This window comes from Melopsittacus undulatus, chromosome 2, assembly GCF_012275295.1.
Source record: "Melopsittacus undulatus isolate bMelUnd1 chromosome 2, bMelUnd1.mat.Z, whole genome shotgun sequence".
Taxonomy (NCBI): Eukaryota; Metazoa; Chordata; class Aves; order Psittaciformes; family Psittaculidae; genus Melopsittacus; species Melopsittacus undulatus.
In genome coordinates, this window is record NC_047528.1 from 29,386,149 (window position 1) to 29,414,079 (window position 27,931).

A 27,931-nucleotide genomic window follows, 5' to 3' on the forward strand; every position below is an offset into this window, starting at 1 on the left:
GAAGGGGTTGGTTACTCCTGTATGAATTTGTGCTTGTGTGGCATCTCAGATGTGATGCTGCATTGTTCTACTTGCCTCCTTTTTGAAACAGGTTGACTTATGAAGAGTAAGCCTGTCATGAGTTCAGCAGCAGCAGTCATTTTTCTCATTTTTAGTAGCTGGTACAGTGCTGTGTTTTTGACTTTCAGCCTGGGAACAGCCCTGATAACACTGATGTTTTTAGTTGTTACTCAGTAATGTTTACTCTGACCAAGGACTTTCTGAGTCTCACGCTCTACCAGGGAGGAGGGGAAGGTGGGAGGAAGCAGAAACAGGACACCTGACCCAAACTAACCAAAGAAGTATTCCATATCACAGCATGTCATGCCCACTATATAAACTGGGGGCAGTTACCCAGAAGGGCTAGATCACTGCTTAGTTGGGCTGGGTATTGGTCGGCGGGTGGTGAGCTGTTGTATTCTCTTCCCTTGTTATTTCCCTTATCATTATTATTATTGGTGGCAGCAGCAGTGGTTTGTGTTGTACCTTAGTTACTGGACTGTTCTTATCTCAACCTGTGGGAGTTATATTATTTCGATTGTCCTCCCCATTCCCCTGGGAGCCAGGGGAGGAAGGAGGGGAGTGAGAGAGCGGCTGCGTGGTACTGAGTTACTGGCTGACTGGGCTTAAACCACAACAAAGCCTCACACAGCCAAGGACTTTTGGGCCTGAACTGCTGCTTGGGTGCAGGATGCTGTCTGGAATCTGAAAGAAAGGAAAAAATGTGGGGGAAGAGATTTGTAGAGTTACAAATTCTGCCTATGTTGATAATGGGTTAGAACTACACTGCTGTAAATTTCTAACTTATTTCTCTAGTAAAATACCCAAGGAATATCAGCTGCAGTTTAGTCTCATATATTTCCTATGTTACTGAGGATTTTCAGGTACCCAAGAATAGCTGGGTTCCTGTTAGCCCACACCTAATGATGAGTCTCGCTTTGGAGGTTCGGCAGGACACAAATTTGTTTTGGAATTGGCCTGTGAAGGTTTTGGATGGTCCTCCTCAATAGGAAGGCTTGTGAGTCCTGCTTTGTGTTTCAGTTGTCTGTTGGAATTCATTTACTCTTAACTGTGAAGCTCCATTTTATGGACTATATGACTGGCGACTTCATAGTACTCAAGTGTTCTCTTGCATGCATAGGTTAAAAACACCCCAACACAACCGAACATGTGTGTGTGTGGATTCATTCCCCTCCATTCTAGCTGAATGCCTGTAAATCCTTCATTATTAATTCTGTATTCAGCTGCTGTAACATGTAAAATAAATTGACAGTCTCTTGCAGCAAAAAATGCTGAGCTGCTGTTATTGTGCTGTGTCAGGCCATGGTAATCAGGCTCCTTGCTAATCAAAGGTTCTGCTGGCTTGGGTTTCACAGTTCCTACAGTGAAGGAAAGGGCCACATGCTTTAAGCTAGCATAGAACAGCCAGGGTACAGAGATGCTTTATGTGTAGAAGAGATACTAGGCTTGCTTCTGTAAGCTTAATCTGATTTTATTTATCTCCACGGTACAAAAAGCAGCAACCGGTAAACATTCTAGTTGGCTATTCATACCCACGCCCAAAATTACTTCTCTGCTTCTCCCCCCTGCAGGATATTTTACTGAATTTTTACCGTTTCTTTGTCCTGATGCTAACACAGTTCCATGTCTTGAAAACATTTGTTCTTCTGTATGATTAAATGATAGAAGTTCAGTGACTTCCAGTTAGTGGAATGTGAAGCACTCACAGATGGTTCACTGTGGTTCTTGGAGAAGACTGACTCCCTGGAGCTGCACTTTCATGCTTGTGGTGGCTTCCAGGTGTTCCTAATGTGTTCTTATATCAGGTCTGCTCTAGAGATTTAGATTCATAGCTGTTTAGCAGCCAGGGTGGTTGATGCTTCATATTTGATTGTTTGTAAGCTTTATCTTCCCTGGGTAATTAACTTGGAATTAAAAACTCAGTTTTTCAGAGTCTGAGAACAATGTGAGGTGATTTCTTTAAAAGAAGACCAGTTCTTGGAAGAGAAGTCTCTTGAGTTATTAAATACTAAGTTATTCCTTGTGCAGGAACTCCTCTGCTGCTGGTTGCTCACAGGTAGGAGGATACTATAGGGAAGTTGCATTTATCTGCCTGCCTTTTTGGGTTCTCCCTCCAGCCTCTGCAGCTGGCCATGACTAGAGGTGGCTCCTGAGCTAAATGGCTATTTCAGACCCAGTAAGATCTCTCCTCTATGCAGTTTGTTGATTTGTCACACAGGGAGGATGTGCTTTTTGGGAGTATTAGTTTGTGATACTGAGATGAAAATCAACATTAAGTGTAAAATAGGCTTAAAATAAATTAAAAATAAGTATAAAATAGGCTTATTCCGTGCAACTGTCATGCTGCTCTTTGAGTAACTGAAACACCATATTTATCGCTATGAAGAATGTATGAGAATATTCCTCAGATGTTCAATTTAGGATGTTTATAGCTAAAGATGCATTTTGTGTGGCTTTTTTAGTTGCTTAATGGTGGACTGGAATAAAGTTACCTTCTCAAACTGCACCTCATTACAGCTGCTCAAAATATTAGGATAGCAAAGGTAGAGCAGTGATTTCTGCGTTTGGGAATGAGATACTTCCCAACCTGGCATCCACACACTTGTCTTTCACTTCAGTGCTTTGCTTTTCATTATGGTGCAGATGACTTTGTACAGCTTTTTGTCCTTTTTATCTTTCCTTGTCAGTTTTATTTCCTTTGTAATCCAGCATGTATTGCTTCATTGAGGAGTTCTCATAAGTATTTTCTGAAGTCAGAGTTGGGTTTTGTACACGGCTGTTGCTGACTCACAGCCTTGCAAAGCACTTTCTGCCAAAGTGCTCCATAAAGATTGGTCTAAGATGGGACAGTGGGGTGGGACCAAAGCAATTAAAACCCTCATAAGTTGTTACGCAAATAGTACATGGGACATGTCCCATAACAATAAGCACTGCAACTCCACATAAATGTTTGCTGATTTTGACCCCCTAAAGCAAGAGTCTTGAAGTCTGTGCTGTAATCTCAACCAGACTTTGGAAATCCTGGATACCACTGCCTTACACAAATATGTGATCACTATTGTAGTAATTTTTTTAGTCCTTAAATCATAGAATCACAGAACAGTTTGTGTTGGAAGGGACCTTAAAGATCTTCTAATTCCAACGCCCTGCCATGGGCAAGGACACCTTCCACTAGACCAGTTTGCTCAAAGCCCTGTCCAGCCTGTCTTAAATATCTAAGGGTTGCATGTTTATAACTGTAAAGCTTCTAGAAGAACTTTAATGTTTGTTGGGTATATTTTCAGCTTTATCAAGCACTTTATCACATGCACATCAGAATTTTAAATTTATTTTTAGTTCATTGCACCACATCAAGATTGACACTGTTACCACAGGGCTGCTTATGTCGTCTGAAAATAGGCTTGTGCTTTATTTTCTGCCTTTTTTTACGGTAAAGTCTGGATTAGTCAAGCTGTTTCTTAAGTCCTCTACAGCATATGGAAAGTGAACCTGCTAAATGTTTACCCTGTGAAGGTATGGCAGTGATGTGAGACACACTGAAGAATTTGGGCTTGAGTGCTGCACTTCATTCAGGCTGACATAAACAGTAAATTCTGCTGGCTGAATGCCAGATTCATTCACTTACCAGGTTAAATCTAAACGTAGGCTGATGTATTCTGTGTTTTTCTTCAAAGCAAAACTGTCAAGGAGTACTACAAATATGTTGAAATACGCTCCCTCCTCCTGTTTGGGCATAAGAGCTTGGGGCAAGGGAGAACCTAGGTACCCTGATGCTCTCATGCATGAAATCCTGTTGCTTTTTGTTTCATTAAATGCTAGAACTTGCCCACATCTGACATCCTAGTGTGCCCACAGTGATAATTCATCTGTGCACAATCTGTCACTTTATATAAGAGCCAGAATGGTTCAGGACAAAGGAAGGAAAGAATAGCTTGGTGCTGAATTCTTGAATGTGACAGAAGAAAGAGGATCTGGTACTCCAGGCATTTTTCAGTTGCAGCTAGAGGCTGTTTTTTCAAAGCAGTAAAAATGTTTGATGGCTTAGTTAATCCAATTGACCTACAATTTCTTTGTGGTTTCTGCTACCTGAGTAATACTTTTAATTACTTGATTGCACTGTAACCAGAGTTGTTAAGTTTATGGGAATGCTTATGAGAAGTAAGATGTAGTTCTTGGAATACCTGCCTCTGGAGCAGTTAGGTTTTAACAATTAATTTGGTTTCAGTCTGGTAACTGATGAAGCAAATCCTTTGCTGTTTTTCATGAAGGTGATAAATGGAACTGATAAGATTCCTCTGAGGCACTGAGCCCCTCTAAATAAAAGGTGATGAATTGAAATTACGAGCTTTTAGATCAGTGACACAGAAACCAGTTTCATGTGTTATAACTGGAGAATTAGCATCAAATGAAGCCTGTGAATGTTGTATTACTGTAAAGTCATCCCCAGAACTGGGACTGAAGCATCAGGAAATGGGATTAGTGTCACCAGAGATGGACCTGCCTAAGGCTTCTCTTTGTGGGGCCAGCACTGTACTTGCTTCTCTGAAGAATTAAGCAGCTGAATATATTCAGTAGTCCTGTATCATTTATATATAATATGATGATTGTTCTGGCTATAAAGGAAACCCAGTGTTGAGTCAGAGCAGTGCTGGAGCTGAGAGATGTATTGGTCAGATGTACATAACTTCCTGAACCTTGTTCTTAACTGGCTTGACACAGCTTTAGTGTGATGGAGCTCCTGTTCAGAGGTCTTGAAACAGGAAAGGAGAAAGTAATGACTGTCCATGGGGAAGTTTAATGTCATTGCTTTCATCCCTTTCCCGCTCCAGTGTGTACTCATTATTCTAAGTATCCTGGAAAACATGCCAGTGCATGTACTGTATGCACAACAGTTGTAGAGAAAGATTGTCTTTCTAGCTGTATCAACCATGCAGCTTTACAGAGGCAAAAGGGAAGGCAAGAAGGATGTTAGAGGGTTAGGAGAAGAGCAGTTTACAGTCTGAAGCCATAAGCTCTGTTGGTGCAGTTCTGTGGGATACAGGCTCAGCTAAGCCTGGCAGCCACAAGTCAGCAGTGTAGTTTGTAGAACAGCATAAGGGAGGCTGTAGGAGATGCAGTATGTAAGATACTGTAACCAGTGGGATTCATTAGGGATTATTACTGTGCTAAGTCTCCAACTATGAAAGGGTATGTAAAGATGCAAAATGAATTATAATTTCTGCTTTCTGGAATTGATCATTTCTCCAGTCAGCTTAATGTTTCAGCTCTTTAGAGGTAGTAAGATTCCTTGCTGTAAGCAATATTTCATCTTGAATATTCAAGTTATTTAGTAATACTGTGTCAGACTTCATCTTAATAGCTGTTGATTGTTATTACTGTTAATCCTTTTGTTCCTAGGTTATTGTTCCTTGAAAGCCTGTTGAAAGTCCGCTTCCTTCCAGAAGTCATTCCTCTCCCTCTTTTTTATGTGGTTGTACCACATTTGCCTCCCCTTGAAGCTTTCAAAAGTAGCTTTGCTTTCAGAGCAAGCACCCATCTCAGAGGGCTGTTAGACCTGTCTGCCTCTTCTACAAGATCCTGAAGCACATCTGAGTGGTGCCATGTTCATGGCTTTTCAGTGGAGTGGGAGGAGGACACTCAAAAGAGCCATGGCTGTTACCTCTTTCCATGCTGTGCTGAGGGAGATGGACTTGAGGTAATGAGAGAAACACTTACTGTAAAGTGTAACTTGTTTACTTCAGTCTCCCTGGTGTGCTTTGAAAGGAGCAGGATGCTCTGTCCTGCAAGCCAGGTGTACCAGGCTCTGGGAAACCCATGTAGTAATATTGGGCCCTGCTTCACAGATGCTCATCTTAAACTATCTGAGTTCCCTCTTTGCTCTGGGAATGGGGAGCTAATCCCATTCTAGTTTTAGTTACCTAACATACTTGGGATTAGTCAGATCTGGGGTGTCCCCATCACCCTAGAAAGAAAAGAAATAATGCCTTTTTTTGTTTATTTCTTCCTTTCTACTGCCTAACCAAAATGCTTACTTCCTTTGCTGGTTCTAATAAGTAGGGTTGGGTTTATCCGTCCCTCACACCAGACTGTTTTCTTGTTATCGTGTAATACCTGCTTCTGCTGTCATTAGTCACCTCTCCAATGCCTTGTCAAAGGCAAGGTACAATAAATGCAGCTAAATAGTAGATAGCCATGCTCTGAGCCAACTTTTTTGCCGTTTCCATTTGTCAAATTTCCTATGTAGTCTTACGAGGCAAATCAACTTGAGGAAACACATCTGATATTGATTTAGCAGTCAGAAGTAAGTCTGAGTGGCATTTGCTAGGTTTGATGTCTGTTTTTGTCTCTCTTTTTGTAGTCAGTCTGATGGAAGAGTGTAACATCAATGTCTGTGCTCTCTTTGGTTTGTTGTGGGGGTTCCTGTACAGGTGCTGCAAGTAGTCTGCAATTTCCACGGTGAAGGGATGTATCCAGCTTGCATGTAGACTAAGGAAGTGAATCTTGCTCACTTCTCCACAGTGTACTGTGGGCAGTCACCTTTTGTTTGCACAGAAAAGCGTTCACCATGATAGAGGAAGGAACATGTTTACATTGAAGCAATGCTGTGTAATGGTACCTATGCAAGTAGGCTCCTAGTTATATGGTATGGGTCTACTACAAGGCACCAGAAATTCCTTTTGGTGATCTGTGTTTCTTTGAGGAAGGACAAACAATATTTGTTTAAATTTTGGCTTGATACATGAGAAGATACTTGGTCTGCAAAAGACTGACCAGATGCATGTCTATCTCATCACTGGTTCATTTTATAATGGCAGTCAGGGATAGGATTTGCTTCTGTAAAATATTTCTTGGCGAACTGGGTACGGTTGGTTTTGTGTCTAATAGCAGTTGCCGTTAAGCACTAGAACTTTGATTTGAGAAACAGTACAGCTCAGCTGCCTTTCTCTAAGCGGAATTAGCTACCTGTAGCAATTACTGTGTGCTTTACAAAAAGTGCAAGCAGGCTGAATCAGCTCGAAAGTTAGTGAATTTGGCACTGCTGAAAGCAGATGCATTTGTCTGAGATCTGAAAACCTAATCATGAAGACTTTAATCTCTCTTGATGCTTTATGTAACAGCACACCATGTGATCGCAGGATCTGTAGTGTCGTCACCCTTCGCCCTTGTTGTTTTTGTTGATCATGACCAACCATTATTAAACTCGTCAAACTTTGAATAGAAGCAAGTGGGTAATCTTTAACGGGTGAGGCTTTGTGGTTCTTGAATGTGCTGCAGAGTTCAGGACCCGTGGTTAAGAGTGGAATGCTAATGCTAATCTCACTGCTGCTGAGGATCGAGAGGTATTTCTTCCAGCCCTCCATCTCAGGGGATCTAATCAGCAGGTACTAAATAGATACATCAATGAAAGTGACACTTCTCCAGAAACAAGGCTCTGACCATGAAAGTATTATTCTTGGAACTGGAGCAACATCTAAAGAGGTATTTATAAAGGTTTTAGTTTTTAGATGCTTGATTTACTTGCCTTTTTTTTTTTAATGGTTTCTTAAACTGTTTTTTTTGAGCAAGTCCTTAAAAATACTTCTCCTAAACCAAGGTGCTTGGCATTTGTTAAAGCTTTCTCAAACTGTTTCAAGCTGGGAGTATCGTGCTGGTTGAGAGTACTGCATTATATGGAATGGTTTACTTACGCACTGAAAAAACTTCATGTCTTGAAATAAGTTTACTACTATATTTAATCCATATTGTAAAATGTTTACTGCTACAGTACTTTTTTCAGTAAGATGTTACTCCTGATATTCCAAGTCTGAGGTGGCATAATGCTAAAAAAAAAAGAAGGGAATTTTAACATGGATTGAAACCTATCAAACAAGTTCGTTTTCATTCAAGCATTTTTCCTACATAATATACACTATCTGCTGTCTTGTCAGGTGCGTAAATAGAACCTTGGTAAATCAGTCTTACTAAATGTTGGCAGAGGCACTGAAATACACCTTAGTCTTTTGCAAGTTACGTTTATTAACCTCCTTTTCCATAGAAACAATGAAATACAAAATGCATGGGTTTGAGCTTATTCCTTTCTAGTGTTTCAAAGAAATACTGAGTAGCTCGGTGAATGGGAAGAATTATTTTACTGAGTTAAAATATGTGACAGTGAGGGGGAAGATGCCCTGACTCCTTATGTTGCAGAGTTGCTGGTTTTCTGTGTAATGAAGGTAAATATCCATATGTGAGAGGACAGAATGTGTTCTGATCTCTGAACTGGTGCTTTTGTTACGCCACACCTTTCAAATCCCCAAACCTTGCTCTTACATAAGTTTTGACAAATACCAGTTAATACATTCCACTTACTACTCTTGTCATGTTGTATTTATGGTGTTGCCTGTGAAGGGTAGCTTTCCTCTCTGAATGGTGCCTCTTTAAAGAATATGAACTTATACGTTGAAAAGCTTTAAAAATTTTAAACCCCTGTTTTGAATTTCCGAAAACATGCTTGAACTTTCAGATGAATGTTAAAAATTATACTAAATTCATCAGAATGCCTGAGGAACCAGTGTAATGGAGACCTTTTATAATAGCAGTTGAAATATAATGACAAAAGGTATGTTATGTTTGAGCAGTGTGTGTATACAGCAATGACCTGTGTCATTCTATATTACTGAACAAGAAAGGTAATATTGAGAAGATTGTTTCTTACCACAAACCAGTCTGTTCCACGAAGTGTATAATGAAAAAAGCATGATGGAGTAGATATATAATTTTCTTTAACCTTTCTGCATTATGAAGAGGTTTTGCTGTAGTGGATTTTCACTGATACACATGGCAGCATGTTGTAGCACCTCTAGTCATAAACCACAATCTGCATCTGTTTACATTATACAGAAAATTGGGGTGATTTCTCCTGTATTTCTACTCAGCAAGCTGCTTCCTGTTTACTTCTCATTTCCTTTGGTTTTCTTCTAGTCTCTTTTGCAGAGGTGCTGGTTTTGTCCTAGTTGTTTTTCTGTGAATTAAGGCTTACTGTCATGTCACCATACATTGCATACAAAGGACAAACTTTAACCTCTCTTGCAGCAATTCTTGCTAGTTGCATGTGGTTGTATTTTCTTTCCTGAACTGACTCTACTGAACATGTGGGCCAAATCCAGTGAGGCATTTGGCTGTCTCTAGGTTAGACACAGGATCTCTTTTGAGAGAGTGTGCAGTTGTGTGAAGCATTCTGAAGGAAATAAGAGTGATTCCCAGGTCAGGCATCTGATTTAAATCTGTCAGGGTACTGACACAGTTGGTGGATCTTTTCCCACTTGCAGCCTTGGTCAAGGGCAGTTGATAGTACACTGAGAAGAGCTGTTTCTCTTAATAAAATAAAACACTTTATACTTTTTCCATTTTAAGTTTGGCTGCCAGAATGAAGTCCAAGATCTAGAGTTTAGGCTCTGGAGCTCTGCCAGGGTGCTTTGGAAAAGTGATCCCTAATGCTTTGTGCTAGGCAGGTCCCCATAGCACTAGGCAGCTGGAAATGGTGATCATATGGATGTCCAGGAGCATCTACTTCTATTGTAGGGTGGATCACAGGCGGGTGGCTGTGTCTGCTTAAGACCTGGTGTGTATCAGCACCTCTCCATATTCTTACTGAATATCCAGTTTTATAGCAACATCCTTATTTCTTTTTGAAACTTACTTTGAAACGCAGATGATGTAAACCTGGAGGGGCAAAAGAAACCACGTCAGAAGGTGCTTGGTTATGGGATCAGTTGGAAGAAAGCAGCAGTGGGTGCACCTGCTAACTCTTGGGATGGCTACGGTGGGCTGTACTTAGTTACAATATGTGAACAATACCGAAGGCAGTGAACAATACTGAACAACCCTGTCTTGTGCTATTACATCTAGGTCATCCCTATCTGAATTTCAGTAACTTCAATTTGTTTAAAGTATACCTTAGTGAAGGGCATCCAGTCTCTACCTGAATAGAAAACCCACTATATTGAGCTAGTTCTTACTGTTTTTAAAAGGCTTTAGTTCATCATTAGGCAAATACTAAATAAAGGTACTCTAATACAAACAAGTAAAGCAAAATCTGTCAGCCCATGACACCTGGTATTTTCCCATTTAAAGGTATTTTTTTACTCAAGTCATGTCTCAGTGCTTCCAAGGATTTCAAAGATCCTGTCAAGTACCTTGACATCTTTCAGTCTATCAGAATCCAAGTAAATTCCCCTATCCCCAATCTCTGAATTGGTTCAGTGGTTCTTTTCTACCCAGTTCAGTTTATCAGCAGCTCGGTTTAAATTGCTGAGTTCTTCACAAACAGGGCTGAAAAACTGGTTTGGGCAAACTAATTAAAGGCAGGAGCCTATCTGAGTTGCAGCAGTGCTACCCTGTGACTCAAACATTCACTTACAAATATTTTTGTTTATAGCTGTCATGATTGCTTGTACTTGAACTGCTGATTGATGTTGCTGTCTGCCTGCCCAGGGCCTCTAGCAATTAGCAGTAGTAGCTGGGAAGAGACAGAGAGGAATTCCCCTGTTCTGTACCTTGTGTGGGAGCAACTGATGCCTTCCTTGATGGGAGGCTGCCTAGAGTGGTTTTTGGAAGAGGTGATTTGTCCTCTGCACTAAATGGGAGTGGTAGCAGTGGTTCCCTGGCTCCACTGAAGGAACTGCAAGAGAGGCTTTCTATCCTGTCCTGCTTGCAGCAGGGATTTTCTCCCCTTCCTATCACTTTGACAGCAGTGTGGCAGCTCACGGTGTTGTCACTGTAGAAGAGTGGTCACTGGGCATCTGGGCCAACACCCTGTGTGAGAATGAAGAAATACACCTGGGAGATGTTTTTGACTCTCATGTGTCACTAAGTAGGTTACTCATCTCAGACTTCTGATACTGGGGTTGGTTGGGTTTTGTTTTTGTGGGGGGTTTGTTTTGTTTTGAGGCTTTTTTTTTTTAGCCACAAAGGTTCAAGGAGTCATCTTAATGACAGATGTTTTGGAGGATGAGGTAATTGTTTTCAAGAAGTGTTGGGTGCCTGACACAGTGTATACATGAGATCAGACCTTGTTTTGTATAAAAGACTCTTGGAACAGTTAATGAAACCTATTTTAGGTGGATGTCCACCAGAAAATACCCATGAGCAGTATTAGGGAGTGGACAGGACTGCTTCCTAAACAGAATGCCACTCATAAATTTAACCAACTCTGCATGAAGACAATTAGATACTGGATAGGTATGAAATAATATGCTGTAATCTTTCCTTCGCATGTTGTGCATTAAGTTTATATGTGCTGCTGTTTGCAGAATGCCTGGCTCAAAGATGGCTAAATGTCAGTGGTGTCTGCCCCGTGTGGCCACCACAGAGCCGATGGTCTCAAGATGTCTGTTAGTAAGCCAGAAGATGAAGCCCTGTGGAGCATGAGGGTTTCAGGCTGCCTGTGGTTCCTTTAGAGGAGCAATAGGGTACTGAGGAGGGCTGAGTCCCACATGAAGGAGAACTAGGACTTCAGGATAGACGTGCCTTCTGTAAATGATGTGGACCTGTGCCAGCCATTTATAGTTTCTGACCCAGAAGGTGCTCCAGGGACACGTTCAAAATCTGCTGAGCTGGCACACATCTGCGTTCTGACTGTTCTCTTCAGTTTGCAGTGTGGCAGGATTGCAGGAACAAGGTGTTATGCTGCAGTGGGCAATACCTCTCTAAAGCCATAAGGCACAGTCAGGTCAGATTAAAACATCTGTTTATCTGTCTCTAGGTAATGTTAAAGTCATTTTTAAGCACACCCCATTTCGTAGTATTAGGTAGTTTCCCAGGTACTTTGCATTCTATTTCAAATCAGTATTTCTCTACAATTCCTTCCTTCAGCATGAGAGTGAATGCTTTGGGTGGAGATAATTCTGTTGGGATTTCTGCATTTGTGAGTCAGCAGGATTTGTGTCTCTTTATGTGACTGACTCAGCCCCTGGATTAAGAAGCCTAGGAGTACTTTTCTACTCCAGAGTCTAGCTATACCTGCTTCTCAGTGCTATACTGAGTTAAAACATGAGCGTACATTTGATTCCTCTCATATCCTCAGGAAGTGAAGGGGAAGCACAGGCTGGGCAGGAAGCAGTCCAGCAAATGCCCAACTTGATGATTGACAAAGCGGAGCAAGACTTTGGGGTACACTGACTGTATAATAAATCTGGTAAATCAGGTCACATTCTTAAGGGGTTTCTGGGTATTGCCCCCATGCTTCCTGAATAGGTGGAGGTGATTCCTGTAATTCCTATAAATGCAAACTTCTGTTCAGAATGGAATGACTTTAAATACATTGGAGTGAATTCAGCCTATTAAAGTATACTTCTGCTTGGATGGGACAGCAGGTCTTGACTTTTCTCTCATTTTTTTTGGGAAGTCACCAAATGATGATAAACTGTGAGCTGAGGCACAATGCAGTGGAGTGTTTGACCACTTAGAAATTAGGCAATAGGGTATTATAGATTTGTGTAATATACACACATTAGAGTCAGGGGAGTTAATCTACGAGTCATTCATCTACTTATTCATTAATACTGCTAATACCTTTGAAGCCATTTGCCAGTGACTGCAAAGAGACTGAAATTGTAGGAGTTTCAATGGATAACTGGGTAGAGAGAGGTCTTAGTGTATTTGCTGAGGAAGAAAAGTGGCACTGAACTCTCACCTTACTGTCTCTTTTCTACTACAGTTGTAAACTAGCTGCACTGTTGGGAGGTTGTTATTATTTAACAGAATGGTCTTAAAAATGGCTCTGCACAACAGGGTAGTAATGAGTGATCTGCCACATCAGAAGCTGAGCAGTGGTGGATCTTCATCGTCAATCATGCCAGATTGTATTCCACTTCCCAGGTGTTCTGTTCCCATGCTGTGGTCTCACCTTACCTTTTGTTTCTGTACTTTTTTCCTTTGATCATTGTTGACTGTTTTTATTATTTTCTATAGCAGCTGGAGTAAGGAACTTCATTCCAAACTTCCTGAAGACCATATGACAACACTGGTTGATTGCAGGGATTTTGGCTTTGTTCCTAGCGACTCTGAGTTGGCTTCTAGTGTGATATACTTATGTGGGAAACACAGGCTTAATTTCAAGTGTTGCATCAAAAAGGGGCCATCAAAGGGAAAATGATATTCCGTGAGAAGTGTAGGCCAGCTGTTACACCATATAAATGATTTCTTAGTAAGTGTGACTAAATTATTAACTGATCCGAGATTTTCAAGTATAGTTTAGAGGGGAGCAATTAGAAAAAGGGGAGGGAGGTGGGAAAAGAGAAAAGAAAGGATTAAGTAGTTAAAGTGTAAAGGGTATAGGCTTTGCAGGGGGGCTGAAGACAGGGGAAATGTAAGGATGTACCGTCCTCCACCTCCCACTTCCACAGCTATCACCAGTCAGTAAAACGGTATTCCCATTTCGTGTGACTTGGTGTGACTTTTCTGCAGCCTTAAGGAAATACAAGACATTAAAAGACTAATAGTCAAAGATGACCCTTCTCAGTTCCAGGTTAAACTGGGTGGGTTTTAATTTGATGACTAAATCCCACTGTATGCCATCAAGGCAGGGTGGGGTGGATGGGTGTCAGCCATTGTCCCAGAGACCCTCCTGGGTCAGAGATGCTGTTTGATATAGAGAACTTCAGCTTTCCAAACATGTCACTGTGCCAAACCACTTCCTGTATTTGCTGTGTCTCTTTTGTTATGTTAGGTGCAACTTGAAATGCTCCAGTGACTTTGTTTCCTCCCTTCTTCTTCTTTTGGAGTACGTGGTTGAAAAGTCTGTTGTACCGTTAGAACAAGTGGGATTAAATGCTGGTGTAAGTGGTTTTTACCTCGATGTGTTCTCCTTGGCTTTGAGAAAAGCACTGCATGTGAAAGCTACGTTTAAGACTGGGGAATTCAACCTCTTTTTATGAGTTAAATCTAAAATTATTTAAACCAAATTTCACATAAAGGAAGCATTAGTTTCAGCTCCATGCTATGGGTAGTGAAACTTAGATTGTAACATTTTATTCCTTTTCTACATATGCTGCTTTATGGCACTAAATGTTTCTTTTCTTCCCTTCCATCCTGGGGATAGTGTCAGCATGCAGAGTGACATTGTGGGCAGCTCTCTGGAGGAAAGAAAATCAATTCCTGGCTCAGGTGTCTCACTTAAAACTTTCAGCATGCTAACACGGTTGGTGGATCTTTTCCCACTTGCAGACCTTGGTCAAGGGCAGTTTATGGGATACTGAGGAGGGCTTTTCACTTAAATAATGTTAAATTTTTCACTCATTTTAATCTTGGATATGAATTTAGCAATGCCTGTGATTTCCAAACAAGATGTCATTGCAAATTTATAGCTGCTTAAATTTAGGTGGTGTAGCATCTGGATGCAATTTCAGGTTTTCAGTTAAGATAGACCTTGCCTGACTCTGAGGAGACTTTGAAACTTGATGGATGTGCACAAAACAGGGTACTGCATCCCAGCTGCATTGCTAGATGGTCAGCTGTGGGTAGTCTCAGAAAAGGGGGTATCACATGCCCCTCTCCAAGCATCAAAACAGCTGTAAGATGTCTCACACTTGCTTGTAGAGTTCTCTTTGGTAGAGAATGGGTTATCTCTGTCTGTATTGAGGTACTTGATGTTATGTAAACCTTATGTTTTATTCTGTCAACATTAAAACTGGTAGAATCATTATAAATCTCATTAAATTGTTTTTAATGGGGTTGACTTAGAAATTAGTTACCTGTAAAAGAGAGAAGATACCTCAGAGGAGCTAGTGAGAACTGCTCCTTGTTTGTCTTTTGATCTTCCATGGTTATATTCTGCTTTAAAATGCAGCCTTCTGTCTTCTGTGCAGAACTCACAGCATGATATTTCTTGTGATCAGAGACACTGTCAGGTTATTTCCAGAGCCCCAGTAGGGTGTATGTATTATTTCCATTGAATGTTTGTTTAGTTATGCTTGCACATCTGGAAAAAAAAACCCCAAACACATTTACAAGTATAGCACTTCATTTCACTAACATCTTCTATAGCTTTCCCTTTTATCTGCTTTTCATAGAACTAAAACCCAATTCCTAGTAGAGCGAATTATAGATGCAGATAACTTCACTGTGGGGGAGGAAAAGTGAACATTTAGGGAAACTGACAGAGTAATATCTGGTAGCAAGAGGTTCTTCAATTTAGCAGAGGTATGTAAATTGTAATCTGCAGAATTCAAACTAGAAATGAAATACATGTTAGCATTTGGAGCTGAGCAGTAAGTTCTCAATTATTTCTTTAAATCAAGATCCCAGCTACAGGTTTGGGGCTGGAAAAGGAAGCTAGCTGAGATTCTGTGGTCTTTATTTAGACTATCTGAATGTGAATTTTCAGTCCTTAATCTGTTAAAAATCAAAATTAATTACTTACTGTAGGGAAAAACATTCATTGGGCAGCATCTCCAGCCTATCTTGTAGCTTTACTGAGATAAAGAAATTAAAGCCTATTGAAATAAATAATCCTTTAGTCCTTGATGTCAGCTGCAGCCAGCTTTCTTTTCAGGTTGTTAGTTTGGAGCAACTTTGCATGAGTTTGATACTGGGGGGAGACGTTGCTGTCAACACACAAATAATTTTACATTTATTAATGTTAAGGCATTTTTAGATGCCAAGTGAAATGTAAAGTCAGATGTCATGTATGATCTTAATTACTGTAATCTCGAGTAAATAACAGATGATTATCTGTTAACCTCTTAATTACTCTTATTTTGTAGTTGAAATCTGCACTTGGAGCTCACAGGATCTGAGCATGTCTGTAGTGTCAGACGAAACTGTGCTGTGACAGAAATTGCCATTTCTGATACAGCTTCTGGTGTGGTCTCTTTGCAACATAGTCAAGAGACGAGATGTATTTTAAGTTCAGGAGATGCTTGTCTAGGGCTTTTAATGCTGACATCTAAAGGGCATGTACATTGACAAGGTACTTGAAAGATTATTTTTTTAAGTGAAATAATTTAGCAGGCACACAGAAATGTACCAATCCAGACTTGAGTAGAGACAAAATGATTCTGTGCTGCAGCTTACCTCATTTGTGCTTAAGATAAAAGGCACTTTTTTCAAGTGCTTAGCATAATTAAATTGAGACAAGTGGAAAATATTTAGTGGGAGAAACGGTGTTTAAGAACTGAAGCACTACAAAAGGTGAAGCCTTCTAAAAAGTCTTTGACTTCAGCAGTTAATTTATGCGAGGATCAAAGATGATGGTGGGCTGCTTGCTCAGCAGTACATTGTATTCTGCCTTGCATGTTTCTCACTAACGCATCTTGAGTCTTTATTACTTCATGCAGTTTGTCAACACCTGGGGTGCCCCATAGATGTGTGTGATCTGAGGATTCTCAACCGATGTCCCTCATCTCCTGTCCTGGGCTGACAGGGGTATGAAGTGGTCCAGGCTAGTGCAGAGCCAGAAGGCTTTACAGAAGTGAGGAATTATTCAATCTTTTTCACCTCTTCTACTAGGAATGCGAAACTGTAAGCTTTTGCAGGAGTCTAATATCTTGTAGTACCTGTTAATGAGGTGTTAAGAGAGATGTTTAGAAGGTTTTGAGTAACACAGTAGTCATCCGGAGTCCCTTCTAGTGCTGTAAGGGACTAGGCATAATCTGAGTGAAGTGTTTGTGGAATGTCTTGATGGAGAAGGCAGGAGAGAAGACAAATCGATGAGTAAGCAAGGGGAAAGGGACTTTGGAGGGTTATTTTCTTTATATCTTCCATAGTTTGTTTGATTTCACAAATAATATATTTTAAAATGCAACAGCAAAACCCCAGCCTTTAAATGTGGAGTTGAGTCTTTGTCCTTATCAGGCAGAGGATGGGGTGTGGAGGTGAGAATACCAAAGATTAGTGGTGCTTTCCCCCCAGTTTTAGGGGTGAAGAACATGGGGTTTATTTGCTAGATTGGAAAGCTCAGAGCTTTCTCAGCCATAAAGGGGCACTTGGTTTGCTTTTTTATGGGGTGGGCTAAGCAGTATGCACATTAACATGCAGTCCTACTTACGCAGCTGACAGCTTTCTGTTGAATCACAACTCTGCTTGTAGGCATCTAAAAATAAATGCAGGAATTTGCTGAAAGCTCACTGAAGCTAATGGAGGATGGTTAGAGAGTTTAGTGGGAATTGTATTTAGGATGATACCTGTATCTCTTAATGAAGATACATTAATATAGATTAAAGAGGGCAGTGTTATTTACTGTTAATTTTGTCTGAGAATCATACCATTTTTGTTATAAATGGAATGATGGCATTTAATAATTACCAGTCGTTATGGAAGCAGCAACAGTCATCTTGGAATGCATCCATGACTTTATTTTTACATGTACCAACGAAAATATGTACAAATATCTGTCCTGCAACAGCAGAGCAGGCGTTCCAGTCCCTGTCAGGCATGTGAATGTGCTGTCTTCAAGGGAGTTACTTTATAAGGACTTGATTAGCAAGGATAGGACTTGTTTTTCACACCTACTCTGCCGTGTTCTGTTCTAAGAGCTTCAAGGGATGGAGATTGCTCCTGAGTTTATGTCCAGCTGCAGTTTTGTCAATTGTCCTGAGTAACTGCCACTGGGAGGAGTCATTTGAGACACTGCTGATTTTCCAGCCTAACCCTTCATAAAACATTAATTTAGATCAAGTCTAGGGCAAGAATTGATAGAGATTCGAGTACAGATGATGTGCTTTTGGAGCTGTTATAACAGCTCAGTCACTGAATACAATGGCTTCTTCTCCATCACTGTCTGGAAGGAGGATGGAGTGAGGTCACTGGTCTCTTCTCCCTGGTAACAAGTGATAGGACAAGAGGTAGTGGCTGCAAGCTGCATCAGGGAAGGTTTAGATTGGATATTGGGAAAAATTTCTTCACTGAGAGGGTGCTCAGGCATTGGAACAGGCTGCCCAGGGCAGTGGTGGAATCATCGTTCCTGAAAGCATTAATACTGTGTAGATGAGATCCTTAATGACATGGTTTGGTGGTGAACTTGGCGGTGCTGGGGTAATGGTTGGACTTAATGATCTTAAAGGGCTTTTGCAACATAACTGATTCTGTGAATACCATTGTGTGTATTAAGTAACCCCTGCAAAGAAAGGGGTTAGTTGAAGTATCTGGTTATGGGTGTTGGTCTGTTGGCAGGAGGGAAGCTGGAGCCTGATGTGTATACTTTAATGTATTGCTTCTAGTTTACTTGCTAGTAAGTTTTCAAGTCAATACAGGCAAGGGTTTTGTTTTGAAATCTCGGTTTAATTTTCAGCCTGTGAGGTGCTGTCCTGTGCAACTTCCCCAGGTACCAGCAGCCCAAGGATGAGAGCTGTGCCCTTGTGGGATGTGCATTCTATGTGGTGTCAAGAGAGCGACTGGGAGGAGCTCAATTCTTAAATGTGACCTCTCTTTTGAATAGGATTAGTTTGTACTACTCTGCTGGCATTACTGAATGAAGGAAGAGTAGGCTAGGACAACATAAATAAACTAAGAAGGATGATGCAGATACGCAAATGGTAAATTTAGCTTTAAGATGATTATCCTGTGCCTCCTGGCTTTCCTGCTTCACTTGGGAGCAGCACCTATGACATGTCTGCCGCTGGCAGTTCTGGAGAAGTTTGATGTAGAGAACGAGTTGTTTTTTTATTTTCATGCTGTTAAGTCTTACAATGCCTCATAAAGTGCAGATCTAGAAATAGTGTTCTTTCTTGTGGCAGTGTTTTGTGGTGGTCTAATTCAGCCCTGGGTTGTATCCTAACCTGTTACTGGTAGGGAGGATTGGTGGGACAGGCTGGGGCTGTAGTGTCTATGTTCAGGACACGTGAGAATGTACATCTGTTGAGAAGTACAGCACAGCTGGGTGGCAGAAGTATGTTTCCTAAATTAAGTACCAAGGGTGCAACCTAAAAATGAGTGAATACGCGTTTTCCTTATTATTGTAGAAGAATATCAGCTGGGTTATTAGAAATCTGCAGGTTTGTGCTGTGTGCCCTTTTTGTGGATGAGCTGATGGATGAATGTTGTTTCATAAATGGTTTTATGGCCTAATAAGGCCCGTGTAAGGGATAAAAAGGGATTGCTGCTGCTGCTTGATCAGGTCTGTAGGAGTTCGGAGCAGTTAGCCACAGTGCGCATCAGTGTGCGCATCCGTGTGCTCGTCCCGCTGTGGCTGTGGGTTTATTCCGCGGGGCTGCCATTTGCGGTGGCAGGGGCCGGTGTCCCGGCCTGCCGTGTCTCTCGGCAGTGGCACCAATAGGTGGCGGTGTCGGCGCGGCGACGGGCGGCCCCTCGGCGGCGCGGCCCGCGCTCCCGGTGGCGGAGGCTGGCAGCCGGCCGGGCCGCGCTGGGCTTCCCCGCCGCTGCGAGCCCCTGCAGTGGCAGTGGTTTGTGTTGTATCGCCTCAGCCCTGCCCGTCCCTGCCGGCGGAGATCGGCTCGGTGAGCGCTCGGCACCCGCGGGTTGGGGCGGGCGGGGTGCTGCCGGCCCGGGGGGCTGCGCGGCGGGTGGGGTGTGGGGGGGCAGGCTCCTAATGAGATGCGGCGGAGCGGGGGAACGGGGCGTGGCCACGGCGGCGGCGCAGCCAATGGGCGGAGGCGGCGGCGCATAAATTATGGGGGGGGCCGGGATGTCCAGGTTTTGTGCGGCGCGGCGGAGCGCTGACCTCGGAGCTGGCCGCGCGCAGCCCCGCGCCCCGCAGGGTCCCGTCGCCCGCCGCCCGCGTACGGACACGGGGAGACCGCATTTCTCCGGGGAGCGTTTCTGGCCGCGGTTGCATGAATGCCCAATGTTGTAGACCAGTGGCAATGGATCTAGGAGTTTATCAACTAAGACACTTCTCAATTTCTTTCTTATCGTCCTTGCTGGGTACCGACAACTCTTCCCTGAGGCTCGACAGTAGGTAAATAAGTGTTGTGTCCGAGGGGCTCTGCCGGTGGATGCCGGGCGGCCTCCTTTGTCCGGAGGAGCCGCAGCAGCGGCGGGAGCACCGGGCGCCCGCCCGCCTCCCTTCGGCTGCCCGGCGGGGCTGCCCTCCCCGGCGCGGAGCGCTTCTGCCGCAGCTCGCGGTTAAGCTCCATCTTTGTGGTCTGCTGGGGCAGGGGGAGATGTCGGGATATGTGACCCAGCTGCGGGAGGGGGGCTCGGGGTGGCTTCACAGGTTGCTTTGCTGCATTGGAGCATCCCATCCCGGTGGGGCAGCGTGAGGATGGCTTTCCCAGCCAGCTGGCTGCCAATGCCCGCGTCTTTCGGCTCGTAAATAATTCAGCCGCTGCTAATGTTATTTTTTTTTTCTCTTTCTCTCTTGCAGCTCCTCTGGTGCAAGCGTGGTAGCGATCGACAACAAAATTGAGCAGGCGATGGTACGTACCGATTGAGGCATAACGCCTTGTTCGTGTCCAAAGCAGTAAACAATATGGGGATGCGGCGGGCGCTGGGGGTTAACCCATGCGCGGACGCCGTTTTATAACGGGGCCGGGCAGGGAGTAGGAGGCACGGGTTCGGTTTGGTGCGAGGGGCTCTGGGGGGGGGGGGTGGTGGAGGGGTGTTTGTTGCCTGTGGTGGCTGCTTTATGGATGAAAGGCTTCCCGGGGGGAGGAAGGCGCACGTTCCCCATCGATGCTGGGGAGCAGTGACGGCATCGCTTCTGGCTCCTGCCTCCCGAAGCGATCGATCCCGGCCCCGTACGGTTGCGGGGGAGGGGCGCTGCCGGGCAGAACGCGGCAGCTGTTTGGGGGTTAACCCCCCCCCCCATCCCCGTTCCCAAGAAGAGATGCTTTTGGGGGCTTCTCATTTGATTTCCCAACTCCCCTGCAGGCGCATCCCGCGGCCGGGACTCCCGCTGCCGGCGCGGGCACCGCGGGTGCCGGGACCGGGGCCCGTCCGCCCTTTGTTAGCGGCGCGGAGCCGGGAGCCGCTCTCACGGGAGCCTCTGCCCGCTGTTGCTAGGCAAACTGCGAGCCTTTAACTCCCGGCTATAAATAACTCGGCAGCTCATTGGCCGCAGCGCGCTCTGACGTCACCCGCGGCCGCGCGCGGCCGGCGGGAGGGAGGGAAATGCGGCAACCTGCGCTGAGAACTGGCTACAGCCGGTGCGCGGGGGGCGGGGCTCTGCCCGCGCGGCGCCGCACGTGTGCGGGGTCTGACACACACACACACACCCCATCCCTCACCACCACCACCACCCCCCCCATCCCCATCCCGCCTTTCCCTCGCTTGTGGTGCCCGGTCCCAGCCCGAGCCTGTGTGCAGAAGGGATGATGGCCATGGGGTGAGCAGGGCGCTTGTGGCTATCACCGGGATGCTCTCCTCTGCCCGGGCAGAGCTGAGGCCACACCACCGCTCTGCCATGGTGGATCCGCTGGGTGCAAGCCCGCGCCTGGCGCTGCGCTGCTTTCCTAACGCACAGTCTCCTCTGCGTTTCAGGATCTGGTAAAGAGTCACTTGATGTATGCGGTAAGGGAGGAAGTGGAGGTCCTCAAAGAGCAAATCAAAGAGCTGATAGAGAAGAACTCGCAGCTGGAGCAAGAAAACACTCTGCTAAAAACACTTGCCAGCCCGGAGCAGCTTGCCCAGTTCCAAGCGCAGCTGCAGACTGGTTCCCCGCCTTCCTCTTCCCAGTCACAAGGGACAACACAGCAGCCTGCTCAGCCGGCATCACAGGGGTCAGGGCCTTCAGCGTAGTTCAGGATGTCATTGCCGTCGTGATCGCTGGCCTCTGGACTGCCCAGAGCAAGAAGGACTAGCGGGAATCTGCCTCAGCCACCCTTCATCCATTTCAATGCACACTGCAACCCAGACTGAGGACTCCATGCCCTGCACACATCAGGAGAAGCTTCTCCCCCCCTGTATTACGCACTCATCTGCCTCTCTCTTCCCTCCCTTCCCCCTTTGGCTTGAAGGAGTCTTTGTTCTTAGGTTGATTGAATAACATAAACTTCTTCCAGAGAATTAGCACAAGTGCACTGGGGACTCGAGCAGCTTCTGCAAATGGCTGAGAAACGAAGCTGCATGCCTGATTTTTTTTTGTTTGTTTTAAAATCTTCTGCTTATCCAGTGACATAACTGATACAAGTGCTTTTCCAGCTTGGAAATGTGAAGAAATAGACTGGAGTAAAAAGAGATGGCTCAATCCCCCATAGTGCGCTGGGGTTCCAAAGTGAGGACTGGTGCATAGGATCTAAGAGGAAGAGGGAGAAAGGTAAATTCAGTGTTTTAACACTTAAATTGTCACCTGAAACCTTAAGTGCAAATACTTGCACCGTTTTCTGAAGCAGTGGACAGGTGCATAAAGCTGTATTATATATAGAAAGCAGGTAGGTGACGTACAGTTGGGTCATAGGGTAATTACAATGAAGGTTATTTGCCTACTGTATATTTGTGTATTTAGTGTAATTACTTTGTAAAATAGAAAACTGTAACTATTTAGGTTGTACAGATTGAAGTTTAGTTGTTTCATTGGCTGATCTGAAGAAGTTTGGAAAGTCTCTCTTTTTTTATGCTACATAAATAAGAATGCACCTACGCAACTGTTCAGAATTTGGCAGATTTATGCTGTTTGTGTAACTTCTGAAGTTCCCTGGCTGCTGATTATCTTGAAGTAAATCTTTGTTCATTGTAGTTTGGTTCAGGACAGGAAAAACCACTCCAAAAATATCAAACCCTGCTAGCAAAGAATTTAAAAGAAAAATATATATATATATAAAAACAAACCCCAAAAAAGGAATTGGGTTTCCCAGTATGGATTTTTTGCATATGATCTGTATAGTAGTATGCATATGTTTTTGTGCATGTTCTCTAAACAGTTGTAACACGTCATTGTATTTAACTGTTGCACTTGTCGACTTTCAATAAAGCATACAATGTTGATAAATCACTGTTTGTATATTGTACTAATGTTAACTGCAGTCACTTCCAGCATGTTGCTGTGCAGTTTTTACATGAGCAGTGAGGTCAGGAAGCAGAGTGAGACCCTGCCCATCAGCTTTAGTGCCTGCTGAAAATGCAGCTCCTGCTTTCCAGTTTCATAAAATCATAGTGTGAAGGCAAATGGAGGAGGTGGGAATAGGGGGCTTGACTAAGCAAAGCTTCTTGTTCTGGTCCAGTCCTGCATCCTCAGAACTGTTAGGGTGCTTTCTATATACTAGCACATCAGCAGAAGCACAGATATCTGCTGTATGATGAGCCATGAAGGTATAAGCCTCATGCAGCAGTTGTTTCCTAGCGGCAAACTGCCCTTGCTTGGGCATGGGTCACTCCATGTGGGCAGCAGCTCCAGCACTCTCAATTTGGGGTGATGAAGGCAGGAAGTACTGCAGCTTCCCTAGCAGGTCAGTCTCAGAAACATCCAGTGATGAGACCAGACTGCGATCTTGGTATCCCAGGACTCACCCCCACAGCTCTTGCTTTGATCATTCCATACTTATTTTGTGAGTTGGAATCATGTGAACTTGGCGTGTAGTATTAGTGCTGCTTTCTGAAACTGTTGAGGAAGGTTGCCAGTTCTGAGTGAAGACAAAACCTTCCCTTCAGTTTGAAAAACAGTACTTGTGTCCTCCTTTGTAATGATGATTAAAATACAACTGAATCTAATCCTACAAATCTCTGGGTGAATGACTAGATTTCTAGTGTGATTGACAGGGTACAACCAGGGAAGTGAAGGAATTTGCAGTTTTACAGTGGGCTGTGTTTGTGTTGATGTGACTCTTGGATGCTCAGAGAATTGGCAAGAAGAGGCAATGGTTAGTTCTCTGAGTAGTGGGACAGTACTTTGACTATAAAAGCTGTCTCCTAAAATTTGAATACAAGGAATTAATTTTACTTAAATTGTAAGGGTTAATTACAAAGTTTTTCATGGGGTTTTGCATGACCACTTGCTCTATGTGAGGATCAGGAGGTAGAAATTTTGTGCAGCTTCATAGCATGATACAATCACAGAATGGTTTGGGTTAGATGGGACTTTTAACAACATCAGTTCCAAACCCCTACCCGGGGGCAGGAACACCTTCCACTAGACCAGATTGCTCAAAGCCCTGTCTAGCCTGGCCTTGAATCTTTGTTACTGAGAGTTATGGGGTGTAGCAGAGGAAAGGGCTGAAGGTTCAAAGGCAGAACAGATCACCTTCCTGTGGGATTTAGAGCTAACTTCTTGCGCTTGGGTACTCCTCACGCAGCCACTCAGGCACTGCTTGGCTGTATCGCAGCACAAGTAGCAGTGTTACCGTTACTGCGATTAGTATATCAAAGTGCATGCGTGCGTGTCTCTGTGGGAGTGTGAACTTTAATTTGTAGTTTGTGTTCTTGAGATTTCAGTATGTCATTTAAGAGAGTTCTTAATGAGGAAACGTCAGGGAGAAATGTGACATGGTTTTTTGGTTGGTTTTTTTTGTTTTTCATGGATTAAGCTAAAATTAGAAATTGATGATAGCCTTTGTGGCAGAACAGCACTTGAATTATTGGGATCTGACAAAAGGAATGCTAATTTTGGTGCTTTTTAAATGGCTTGATTGTCTCCAGTTGCCTTTATACTCTGAATGTCTCTTAAACACTTCCAGGCCATAACACTGAGTATATAAAAAAGTCAATCTTAACATGCAGATCGGCTTTTCACCCGCTTCCTTACCAAAATTCACAAAGAATTATTTTTGTTTAAAGGAGCAGATTGCCCTCTGGGTTTATTCCTTTTGTTTTGTTTGAAGAACAGCCTGAGCATATTCTAAGATTTACTTATTTTTAACTGTTATTTAGTAGAGTATCTGAAGCCTGAAGGTTTTATATAGGTAACACATGAATAATTTTAGTACACTGCTTCAGTGTTGGCAAATTCAATCATTTAGCTAATAAATAGTTTTATAACCATGGAGCTGGGTTTTGGAGCTGTTCATTAATTGCCAAAGTTAGGCAGGGCAATGTTTTGTTGCAGAGATGGTTTTGGCAATAGATTTGTCAAAACTGCACCCTCTTCTCCATGAAACTGATTCAAATTGACTAAAATTGCACTTGAGACCCAACCAAAGAGTAGATGTTCCAGTCAGTTGTGTTGTAACACTTCTGGAATGAATTGTTTTGATTTTTGCTTTTGTTCTAGAACAAATTATTTTTCAGAGCACTTTTAAATCAAGTGTTATCAATAGTCAGGAGTGTTGCCTTTTTCCACCGGGGTTTTTCTTTGTACAAACTCTGAGATGCTCAGGTTTTCATCCACAGTGAGAATTGATTTAAATGTAATCTGCCCTCTATATGTCAGGCTTTTTATTCTTTGGATATCCCCAATAACTCTTTAGGTTATATTCAAAAGGGGTTTTGTTTAACCTATAATTTTTGGCAAATAATTGTAAGACAGGTTTAGATTGTGCAGTTTCTGGGGGCTCTGTGAATACTTGGGTGTGCTGGTTTTGGCTGTTGTAGAGTTAATTTTCCTCACAGTAGCTGGTATGGGGCTGTGTTTTGGATTTGTGCTGAAAGCAGTGTTGATAACACAGGGATGTTTTCGTTATTGCTGAGCAGTGCTTACACAGAGCCAAGGCCTTTTGTGCTCCTCACAACACCCCAGCAGTGAGTAGGCACAAGGAAATGGGAGAGAACTCAGCCTGGCCAACTGACCCCAACTGACCAGAGGGATATCCCACACCATATGGCATCACGCTCAGCACGTAAAGCTGGAGAAGAAGGAAAGCGGTGATGTCAAGAGTGATGGTGTTTGTCTTCCCAAGTAACTGCTATGTGTAGTGGAGCCCTGCTTTCCTGGGGATGGCTGAACACCTGCCTGACCATGGGAAGTGGTGAATGACTTCTTTGTTTCGCTTTCCCTGTGTGTGTGGTGTTTGCTTTACCTGTTAAACTTCCTTTATCTCAGCCCATGAGTTTTCTCACTTCTCTGATTCTCTCCCCATCCCACTGTGGAGGAATGCAGGGTTTAGTTGCTGGCTGGAGTTAAACTACAACAGTCCTTGGTGCCCCACGTGGCACTTGAAGGGCTTGAGATAATGACAGATTTGATTGGAATGTGCTAAGTTGAATTTATAGCTGAAACTGCTGTTTAGCTATTAATTGTCAGGCTTGCCATGAGACTTGCTTGCCTTACTGTATATTAGGGTCTAGTGTTTGTTTGTGGCTGCTTTTTGCTTTTGCTGCTTGTTGTACTGCTTATCATCTTACTGTGCTGTGCCTGGGAACATTCTGATAACAGCAATGGCCATGCGCCTGGGCTGGCTGATGGCCATGACACTGCTGCTGCTTCTGTGCTGTGGAACTGGACAGGCTGGAATTCCAGTGTGAGCTTCGAGTCAAAGGGTCTATGACCTGTGGACAAGTCCATGCAGAAGCAGGACACCTCAAGGTCTCTGTGGTTGTGGATAAGCCCATGACACAGCAGGAACATGTCAAAGCATCTGGGGCCCTGGTTATGTCTGTGCTGAAAGGATTGTGGCCCATGGCTAAGTCCATGCTGGGTAAGTCCCTGCTGCAGCAGGTACATTTTGAAGCATCAGTGGCTGTACATGAGGTCATACCTCAAAGCGTATGGCCATGGATAAGCCCACAGCACAGCAGGTAAGTCCTTTGAGGGAATGCAGCCCTGGGTAAAGCTATGCTGGAGCAGGTATATCTCTGAAGGTACTGTGGTCCATGGATAAGGCAGCTCTGGAACAAGTGACCTCAAAGCAACTATGGCTGTGGGTAACCTTATGCTGCAGCAGGTATATCCCTGGACATAGATAAGAGAGTTCATAGATAAGGCTCCTCATGGAGCAGGTATACCCGTAAGGGACCCTAGTCTGTGGGTAAGTCCAAGCCAGAGCAGCAATAGGGGGAGAAGTTCATTGCAATGTTAAAACCTTTGGTAACCCATGATTTGAGTTGCATGTTATAGGAATTACTGTAGCAGGAATCACCTGAACCAACTGAGGACAGTCCTTACAAGAAGCAGCCCAAGAGCAGCAGTGACCTGACCAGAGCTGGCTTTGGTGCCCAGAAGCACCACACAACATACAACCATTCCTGTCCTGAGTGACCGTCGTAACACGTAACAGATTGAGCCCAAAGTCATGGAATACATGAACTCAGTGGATATTTTACTGATATTTCACAGAGGTGGTCCGTGGACTAATGTCATACTCGCTGTGTAAAGCTAGGGGAAGAAAGAAGGGGAGGATGTTCAGAATGTTGGTGTTTGTCTTCCCAAGTACCTGTTAAACATGATGGAGCCCTGCTTTCCATGGGAAGTGGTGAGTTAATTCCTTGGTTTGCTTTTCTTGTGCATGGCTTTTGCTGTATCTCAGCCCACGTGTTTTCTCACTGTTCCGATTCTCTCCCCATCCCACTGTGGAGGAGTGAGCGAGCGGCTGTGTAAGGCTTAGTTGCTGGCTGGGGTTAAACCACAACACTGGGGAAGAGAAATGTGCTTCAGTAACATGCCTGAAAACTGGAGAGAGCCCAGGCAAAACCTCCTAGCAGCAGTGGAGTAAATGCAGCGCCTTAGAGATGCCTGTCCCTAATTCCTATGGAATAAATCCATGCCTGGGAGGCAGCTTCCTGTCTTTCAACTGGAGAGAGAACCCAGCGATGCTATTTGGGAATTACCACCCTTGATTCCTTTAGCTACAGTGAATGTATTTATCTCAGTACAAAAGCATTTTAATTATTATTTATTCCTTGTCTGGTGAAATAGCAGTACTCAAGCTTGCTGACTGAAGGCTTAGCCTAACATGTGCCATTTGCAAAACCTCTTGAGTGTCTTGAATACTTTAGTAACAATTCACATCCTACAGATGCTGTGTTAGCTCTTGCTGTTCTCTCAATTTGTGATTGTGCATTTTATCTTTCCAGAGAGGTTTTCTAAACTGGCTGAACCTGAAACAAGTTACAAATCCAAGTGGGAAAT

General features: G+C 43.6%; 1 protein-coding gene across 4 annotated transcripts in view; it reads left to right on the top strand.

The window, feature by feature from the left end:
* Window positions 1-22,927, top strand: part of TSC22D1 (TSC22 domain family member 1) — a 94,828-nt gene extending 71,901 nt beyond the window's left edge. For 2 of the 4 annotated variants that reach the window (XM_034060236.1, XM_005147685.3), the window contains 2 exons: window positions 20,363-20,414; window positions 21,478-22,927. In XM_034060236.1, coding sequence (XP_033916127.1) covers window positions 20,363-20,414; window positions 21,478-21,735 — 310 coding nt within the window. In that variant the 3' untranslated portion in view covers window positions 21,736-22,927. Of the gene's footprint in view, window positions 1-19,686; window positions 19,955-20,362; window positions 20,415-21,477 lie in introns of those variants that run through there. The other 2 variants (XM_034060237.1, XM_034060238.1) reach the window with 2 other exon arrangements.
* The last annotated feature ends 5,004 nt before the right edge of the window (window positions 22,928-27,931 follow it).